This window comes from Scylla paramamosain, chromosome 5, assembly GCF_035594125.1.
Source record: "Scylla paramamosain isolate STU-SP2022 chromosome 5, ASM3559412v1, whole genome shotgun sequence".
Taxonomy (NCBI): domain Eukaryota; kingdom Metazoa; phylum Arthropoda; class Malacostraca; order Decapoda; family Portunidae; genus Scylla; species Scylla paramamosain.
Genome location: NC_087155.1, coordinates 27,650,402 through 27,660,055, shown reverse-complemented (window position 1 = coordinate 27,660,055; position 9,654 = coordinate 27,650,402). Strand labels below are relative to the sequence as shown.

The following is a 9,654-nucleotide window of genomic DNA, read 5'->3' as shown; positions in this document are numbered from 1 at the left end:
CCGGCTTCAGGTAACACAACGGTCTTCTATCAGCTGGGGTGTGATGGTGATCTCACTGGGTGGGTGGTTTTATCGGATAAGTCAGCGTATGAACTGATATATATATATATATATATATATATATATACTCGTATATATATATATATATATATATATATATATATATATATATATATATATATATATATATATATATATATATATATATATATATATATATATAATGTGCTATACATCTTTGTTATTTACGATATAAATAAAAGATAGTCAAACATATGATATCATATGAGTCATATAGTCAAGTAAGGTGAATAAGATTCTGTATGGCCGTTTGACACACAATTATTTACATATTATTCAGGTTCAGTAAACATTATGATCTCGTGGTTTAAATCCATTCTGTACCCGTTTTTACGCGCTGTTATGTTCTTACTCGTATACCTATTAATACCTATCACTGAGGAGGTGAGATGTAGCAGTCGGAATGTGTTTGGAAGGCTGTGGCAAACACCACAAGTTGACTATGCAGAGTAGAGTCTGTGCAGAGGTAGCCAAAATAATTGAATTACTAATTACTGAGAGCATCATAATCTGAAGTGTTGGGTAAGCATCCAGGTACGCAGTTCCCTCACGCGATAAATTGAAGGAATGATTTTAATGAAGATAAACTCATCCCAGATACAAGAACGGAGAGAACAAGCTAGAGTTGTTGCATTTCTTCAGTTGTTTTTGTGTATGGGTAGCATTCGTTGTAGGCAAACCTGAAGGCCTTGTTTTGAATTTTCTGCAGGGATAGTATGGTTATGTTTGTCATGGCGCAAAGGAGGTAAGCGGGGTAAGTAATGATGGGTAAGACATAGGCTTTGACTAGGTGTGTTTTTATTTTAGTGTTTAGTTTGTGGAATCTTTTTATTAATGTTAGTGCTGCTGTTGCTGATCGTTTTGTGTGTGCTATGTGAGGGTGTAGTCCTCTAGTGTTTATGTTCAATCCCAGGATTTTGCCTTTATTTGAATATTGTATATTTGTGCCGTTAATAGTTATTGGGTATGTTTTTATTCCTTATTTATTTATTTTTTTTTATTGCAAGGGGGATAACAGTGAATTTGATCTTCCATTTTCTTTCATATTGGTTAATTCAGGTAATTTCTCTTTATATTTTCCTCGATAGCATCCTTCTTGATTTGCCGGGTTGAGTTATATCATCGGCGTATGTTACGTATGTACGGCCAGGTGAAGGAGCGGGGAGATCGTGGGTGTAGAGTGCGTAGAGTGTAGGGGATATGGAGCTTCCTTGTGGCACTCCGCTGTGGATTTCGAATGGTGGTCCTGTGAAGCTGGGGGAGGGAGATGCGTGCTGTTCTGTTGTGTAGGAAGCTGTATGGTGTTTTTGATAAGATGTGGGGTATACCAGTGTTATTGATTTTATATTTCAGGCCATTGTGCCAAACTTTGTCAAAAGCTTTGGACACGTCTCTCAATACTAGGCAACATTGTTCTTTGTTACCTTGTGCGAGGACTATTTTTTCTGTAGTGATGGCTAAAACTGCGTCTGTTCCTCTGTTTGTTCTGTGTGTTCTGGGTTATTAGCTAGGTAGTTTGGAAGCGGATATAGAAGGGGACAAGGAGGGGAATGAGAGGATTGGAACACCACATGGGCGAGCACTCACCGGACAGGGAGATCCCTGATACACCAGTAAACAAAAAAGACAGGTGGTGGCAGCAGTGCTCTCGAACCTTAGGTGTGCTTCTGAGCAGGCCGGACTGCACAGCCCTAAAGCTACGGTAGTCGGGCAGGTAGAAGCTTGATGGAGGGCAGAGCGGTGGAACACGTCTTGTTGCTGCAAAGTCTGCTGTACTGACTCAGTTGCCATACGACAGGTTTCCCAGAGGGGCGGTAGTCACGGTGACGGCTGAGCACTGGCGGCCATATACTATCGTGGCTCCGGGAGGGGAAGGTTGCCAGAGGGTGTCAGGACCCATGGGAGCCATACTCGCTGTTCTTGCTCACACACTCAACTTCACGTAAGAAATATTTACAAGTACAATGATTGTTCAGTAATATTTAAGAGTAAATTGCGAGGAATTGATGAAGTCGCTACTGTGTGTGCAGGTGCAGGGTGGTGTCGCCGCCAGATGCTGTTTGGGGTTCCCAGCTGCCTAATGGTTCCTGGACGGGCATGATAGGCCAGGTGGTCCGCCAGGTGAGAGGCTGTGTGCCTGTCCGCATAAAATTACGGAAGTTTTCTTTGCTGGTGATGTTCTTGTTACATACTGGTATCCATTAAGATGGTGATGGCTAATACAGCGTCACGCTGAATACTCATGTTTTCGACGTTTAAGCAAATCACCTAGATTTTGGATAATTCATCCTCGTCACTTGCTTTGGTAATTATTAAGAGTACGCTCGCTGCCTTATTTCCTATCGTTTTCGGCTACCATCCCGTACGATCGTGGGGACCTGGTGGGAAAGCGGGTTTTTCGGGTGCGGAAAGTTAAAATATGGCCAAATATCGCCTCTTAAAACCAAAAACAAGTAGAGAGCTACTGCCACTGCTGTTGTGATGGCCGCCATATTGTTGATCGAAAAAATCTCCAGAAATCTGTAGTCAAAATCTCCAGAAATCTGAAGTACTCCTCAGTGACACTAATCTTAACTAGCATTACTTAACCTAACCTAACATTACCTAACCTAACATAACCTAACCTTACCTAACCTAACCTAACGTGGGATTTTGCCCGCCATGGATCCTCATTAGGGACACTAGAATTAAATTTTGCAAAAGCTTAATATAACGCACACTTCAACGTACCTTCACATCGAGGTATCGTTGGCAACGCTTCAATACATTCTACTTGGCCGCATTTCATTTTGTTTAAAATTAGGTAATTTAGGTTAGGTTAGGTTAGGTAAGGTAATGCTAGGTTAGGTTAGTGCCCCTAATGGGGACTTCCGGTTTCTGTAGATTTTGACTACAGATTTCTGGAGATTTTTTTTTTTTTTGAGCAACAACATGGCGGCCATCACAACAGCAGGGCAGTAGTTTTCTACTTATTTTTGTTAAGAGGAGATATTTGACCTTGTTTTAGCTTTCCCCACCGGAAAGCCCCGCTTTCCCACCAGGTCCCCAAGATTGTAGGGTGTAGGAAACAGTGCTGCGAGCGTACTCTTAACAATTACCCTTGCTTTTTCTAAATTCCTGAGATCAGTCTAAAGAATTAACTATGTGGTTTTCTTGATTAAGAAAAAAAAAAAGAAAGAAATTTTAGTACATTTGCATTTTTCATTTTTACTCTCAATTTCTTGTAAACAGGAAGTCGACCTCGGTCTCGGCCCATTTGGAATGATCTACAGCAGGACAAAAGCCGTGGATTTTTCTACACTTATTTGTTTCGAAGCTCCATCGATTCTATCCAGGAAGGGCACCCCTGAAATCAACCCGTGGGGGTTCCTGTTCCCACTGACGGGGACAGTGTGGGGTACGGTGGCGGCGGCCCTGGCGGTGGTGTGGCTGGCCACACTGCTGGTGGGGCGCCGACCTGGAGCCTCTGTTTCCCTGACCTGGACAGGAGAAGTGTTTCTGCAGAACGTGCGGGTCTTCCTTAACCAAGGTTGGTTTACGTTGTGGGCGAGGAAGGCGGCGAGATCTAGAATAATTATGATGGAAAGAGACCTACTGAATGTTGAGTACTTCTCTATGGATGGTCTTTTGTATTAAAGCAGACAGTGGCGAAGCCCTGCTGCTCTTCTCTCTTTGTTTTGTTTATGTGTTTTGCCATGTGCCCATATATATATATATATATATATATATATATATATATATATATATATATATATATATATATATATATATATATATATATATATATATATATGTATAGATAGATAGATAGATAGATAGATAGATAGATAGATAGTGAAATTCATCATCGTCACCATTAGCAGCAACAACAATAGTGGCACCAACACCAGCCTATAAGTCCGTTGCAGGACAAGGTCTATCCGCAATAGTTAAACCATATCTCGTGATCCTGCTTAGGGCATCTTGTTTGGGGTAGCCCTGCAAATAGTTGCTTCTCTTGTTTAGCATGTTGATGGCTATCAATTTCTAAGGTCTGACGGGCGTTGTGCTTGGACAAGGCGGGGTGGTAATGTTGGGGTCGTGGGTGGTGGTGGCGGCCGTGGTGTTCTGGAGCTACACGGGCAACCTCACCTCCTTACTGGCGGTGAGATACATTCCACAACCCATCCAGACTCTGAGGAGTCTACTTGACGATCCTTCCGTGACTGTCATCAAGATTCCTATGACTTATTTTGTGGAAAGAATATCGGTAAGTTGTGAGGTAGCGAATAATACTCAATATTATTAGTTAATGAAGTTCTCTATGCCTCTTTTAACCAGTTCTTAATGAATCGCCTCCTTGCTATTTATGTCACTTTTTTTTGGGGGGGTTAGGTTGTCAATATAGATTTCTGTTTTTCTATCTGCTTTAATAAAAAGGTTTAATTAAATTTTAGGATATATATTTAAAGTTGGTATTGAATCACTTTTACTTTGATTTAGCTTATTGTTCAATTCAGTTTTGATTTATATATATATATATATATATATATATATATATATATATATATATATATATATATATATATATATATATATATATATATATATATATATATATATATATATATATATATATATATATATATATATATATATATATATATATATATATATATATATATATATATATATAAGTACTTGATTAGCTGGCACCAGTCATGGTTTCTGCCAAATAATTTTTACCTTGCTTTATATGGTAACGTTTTAACCGGAGGTCTGTAAGGCGCTGGAACCAGATTGAGTTTTATTGATTTAGGTTTTAAATAACAAATAAAGTTTTCATATTATTTTTCTCTCTTCTGATTCATAATGATATTTATAGAAATTAGTTCTGTTACCTTGGAGTTGTGAGACCTCCTATACCGGGAACAATAATAAATAATTAGTTCATAATAATAAAATTTAAATGAATGTGTTATAACAATTAATTGGTACCACAAGGGTTTACCTTAATTTTTGATAGAAAATATCCTAATTGTTTAGGTGTTATGAGTACATTCAATTGTGTGTGTATCACTGTTGTTTGACTACTGCCTTATCAATGACAATTTATCCTAATCTGTTTACATCCTAAATGTTGATTCCTACCCCCTGGAAAAAAAAAAAAAAAATTATATATATATATATATATATATATATATATATATATATATATATATATATATATATATATATATATATATATATATATATATATATATATATATATATAACTGGCAAAGGAAATTTTACATCCTTCTCTCTGTGAACGACGATATCAATCAGTCTCTCACAAATAATTAAAACATATAGGCATAAAAATGGTTATTTTCATATGAACAAAACCTTCAAACATGGCAGGTTTCGGGCCCTGGCGAACGTACCTGTGGACAACGATGTCAATCAGTCTCTGACACCGAAATCTCGCGTCCATTCTTGTATAATGGCCGTCGTACATACCCGGAACTAGTCCTCCGCCTAACTATGAGACATAGTTTTTGCAATATTCTTAATAGTTTAGACCCCTTCTACATTCACAAATTATTCTTGAACATTTTTTGTAATGGCCCCACGCACTTCTGGATTCTAACAGTCTATCAATAATTTTTGTATCTAAATATTAACAAAGAATTTCCCTCGTAATACATAATATTATGAGTTCTGGCATATTTTCTCTTAATCTTCAATATTTTGTGATTGGGATTTGTCATGTGACTTGCCAAGGAGAATCTCGGGAATATGGTTATTTTCCATTTGCCTTGTAAACGCGCCATCTCCAAATATCAACAGCTAATTTTACAATTTGTAGCTTATTGTTTAATCTACTTTTCTTGTTCTAAAGTTTTACTGATTTCAGAAGTATATACAAAATTTTCTTTACATTTAGAAAGTAAATTTTTATATTCATGACCGTTCCTTTAGGCTATAAAAATATTTCACGGGATTATTATTATTTGGATAGTATTGTCTTCTTCTTTTTTTTTTTTTTCCTAATTGCTATTTTGTTCCATGACACTTACACAGTCCTAAGTGCTGGAAGACAAGTGCCTTTTGTATAATATTTTCTCTACAAGTTTCTTGAATAATAGGTTATGTTGTTCGCGCGCACGCTCGTGTGTGATTCACCTACGGGAAGAGCTCAGAGCTCATAGTGACCGATCTTTGGGTAGGACTGAGACCACTGACACACCACACACCGGGACAGCGAGGTCAAAACCCCCTCGGGTTACATCCCGAAGCTACTTGCTATTAGGTGAACAAGGGCTACACATTAAGAGGCTCGGCCATTTGCCTGGCCGTGCCCGGGATTCGAAACCGGGCTTTCTTGGTTGTGAGCCGGGCGTGTTAACACACGCGGTGTGTGTGTGTGTGTGTGTGTGTGTGTGTGCGCTTCGTGGTTCTCATTCCATTCTGTTAAGGTGTTGCTCCGTGCATTGTCTACCTATATGTTCTAAATCGTACAAATGTAACAGGCTGAGTTTCCCCTTAATGAAGAACGAGAAGCCAATATAAGACGCTTTGTATTATTTCTACAGAAAATGGAATCAGGAGAGTTCCGAGAACTACACGACCTGGATAAAGTGGGTCGTGGGATTTACGAGGCTTCAGATTTACATTCAATGGTTGAAAATTACGTGCGTCATGGAGGCTACTCCCTCATAGATTCTACCTTTTCTCTTGATCTCCTGATGGCTGACAGCTTCCTCAAAACAAGTGAGAACAGGAAGGCGAGACGAGGAATCCCAGTGTGTTTCAATGTCTGTGCTCTAAATGTATGCTCAATAGTGAGAGAACATGGTTAAGAAGTCATGTTTAATGCGCTGCTCGTTATGACTTCAGAAACGTGTGACTTCTACAAGTCAAGACAGATGATGTTCTCTACTTGGAACCACGTGATCGTGGAAAAAGGCAATCCCTTGTTGCCAGCCGTCGACCACAGGTTCGTCCTTATGACAAAGGTTTTTCTAGATATGCGATTCTGTTAATTTCTGCATGACTGGTTTGATTCTTTATTAACAATAAAGGAGGAAAACTAACGCTGATATTTTGTTGATGGTGCTGGCAGGATAAGAGCGATTGTGGAATCCGGGTTGTTTGAGCACTGGATGAACAACGAACTCCATGCATACCGCAGCAACTGCCAATTCTCGCCCTCCATCATCTTGGTGAGGGAGCCGCTGTCCCTCGCCAACCTCTGGGTAATTTGCTCGTCTCGGCCACGGTCGCAGTTTTGTTGGTTGATGTAAAGTGTGATACGTGAGTTTGACAGGTAAACTAGCTTAACAGAAGTCAAATTAATCAAGGCACTTACGACACTTGTTTGTAAATCGTGCCGTCACTCGCTTTACAACAAACCCTCTAGTAAAGTCTTATTGATCAAGTGTTTAATACATCCCTTACCTTACCGAGATGTCCTGCCCCTATAGACGATAGCAATCATGGAATGCCGCCTCTCTCTCTCTCTCTCTCTCTCTCTCTCTCTCTCTCTCTCTCTCTGATCATCTGTAGCAGATTTGCAGCCTTGCTTCCATTTCCCACTGTTCTTGTCATTCCATACATGCACTTTTCGCTTTGTCCGCCTCTTGCTCTTCTACCTGAGATTCTTCGTCTTAAACTTAGGTCCTCTATCTTTCCTCTTCTCATTACATGTCCTATAAATCTCATTTGCTTTATTCTCACATTTATTAGTGGTTCTCTTCCAACGTGCATTCTCCTTATATCTTCGTTTGTTTTCGTCTCTGTTCAAGATATTTTCAAAATCCTTTGCCAGCACCACATTTCAAATGTTTCTAACTTCTTCTCCATGTGTCTATTTACGGTCCTACGGTCCTTGCTTCTGCTCCATACAGCAATACCGACCATGCATAAGTTTTAAGTGCTCTTCTTATTCTTACCGATATGTGCCTGTTGTTAAGTATATTTTTAATTTTCCGAAGTCCCTTCTTTGATTCTCGTGTTCTTCATTTAATCTCTTCATCTTCTGTGATGTAAGTCCCCAGGTGCAAACCTACAAGGCATCTCTATCAGTGCCAAAATTTACGGCTGCCTGATTACAAAGGTGATTTCCTTATTCTTGCAGGGGTTGTTCTTAGTGCTCGGGACAGGAATGCTGTTGGCAGCGAATGTCTTCTGTCTGGAGCTGAGCGTTCCCCCGAAGCCAACAAGCAAACCATGAAGAAGCCGTGTAGTTCAACTTGTCCTCCTCGTCCGAGGTGATGCACCAGCCTGCAGCCTCCACACTTGGCAGTGTTTGGCGCGCACTCCTGTCATTTCATCACGTTACTTCGTGCTTACATTAATCTTCTCTTCTCAATAGTCACATATTCTCTTTAAAGTTGCAAGCAAATGTCAGATAATCGTTGTCTTGCCTTGGTGACTGGATATGAGTTCCGCCCAGCGGTCAACTGCCGATGTTAGTTGTCATGACCATTGTGTACGTTGAATACGTTGAATTACGTTAAATAAAATATTCTTCGAGATACAATAATCTATTTAAATGTTGATATGATGCAAAAGAGTTGAATACCAAGGAGTGTTGCAGTGAGACGGAGACTGGTTTCAGTACAGAGGAAGAAAGACGTGCCAGTGCCACTGGGTACCACGTACCTGTATTCACAAGTGTAAACCTTAGCATCATATTGAAGAGTAAGCACAAACGCGGAAGGATATAATTCTCAGTACATTTGCAGATGTAATTTTATGTATTACAAAATTATTTGATAGGTTTGATCACAAAATATATGTTCAACGATGAAATAATTAAATTACCTTCAGTATCAATGTCTATTCGTACATGGAGGAGGCCGTAGACACCTGCCGAAACGATAATTACTGCCAGTGAGATCTAAAGCACTGGATCAGGGGAGGTTGTGAACTTATCATTAAACCCAGCTGTGACCTCAATGAACGTTTCCCTTTGTGTCTCACAACACAAGGGTGCAGTCACAGCCTGCCCTCTAAAGACAACTCTCTTCCTCCACACAAAACTACAGTCACCTAATAACACACACACATCCTTCACTCAAAAATTAAAAATGATCATGGCGACTCCTACACCAACCTCGGAGTCCTCATCTGCGGAGGGGATCACAAATGTCTCCAAGTCGGACTGCTCTTCTGATAACGACTTTTTCTTCATTGACTTCTACAACATTCGTGGTCTTAGATCCAATTTTCAGACTGTAGAACACCCCCTGTCTCTTCTAAGCTTCATCTTCTTTTCCCCACTGAAACACAGGTGTCTGAAGCAAATGACAGCAGCCCCTTTTCTGTTTCCCCCTACTTTCTCTATCCTCATTTTCAATCCAAAGCTGGATGTTGCGTTTATGTGCGCAACGACTTAGCCTGCTCTCGTGCCCACGCTCTTCAATCTTCCGATTTTTCCACCATCTGGCTACACTACAGAGTCACTCTCAAACTAATTTTATCTGTCCTGTATACCTCTCACCTAATTCTTCTGACTATAAGAAATTCTTTGACTACTTAACTTCCAAAGTGGAGCACATTCAGACTCTCTTCCCTTTTGCAGAGATCTCCATTCTCGAAGACTTC

At 39.7% G+C, this 9,654-nt stretch overlaps 1 protein-coding gene across 1 annotated transcript in view; it reads left to right on the top strand.

Moving 5' to 3' along the window:
- LOC135100341 (glutamate receptor ionotropic, delta-1-like) overlaps nt 1-8,879 on the top strand; it is a 10,106-nt gene extending 1,227 nt beyond the window's left edge. The window contains exons 2-10 of the mRNA XM_064003171.1: nt 1-10; nt 1,880-2,023; nt 2,112-2,202; nt 3,313-3,610; nt 4,113-4,330; nt 6,639-6,816; nt 6,943-7,042; nt 7,169-7,301; nt 8,183-8,879. The exon at nt 1-10 is cut by the window's left edge and continues 88 nt beyond it. Coding sequence (XP_063859241.1) covers nt 1-10; nt 1,880-2,023; nt 2,112-2,202; nt 3,313-3,610; nt 4,113-4,330; nt 6,639-6,816; nt 6,943-7,042; nt 7,169-7,301; nt 8,183-8,278 — 1,268 coding nt within the window. The 3' untranslated portion in view covers nt 8,279-8,879. The remainder of the gene's footprint in view (nt 11-1,879; nt 2,024-2,111; nt 2,203-3,312; nt 3,611-4,112; nt 4,331-6,638; nt 6,817-6,942; nt 7,043-7,168; nt 7,302-8,182) is intronic.
- Nucleotides 8,880-9,654: the final 775 nt, after the last annotated feature.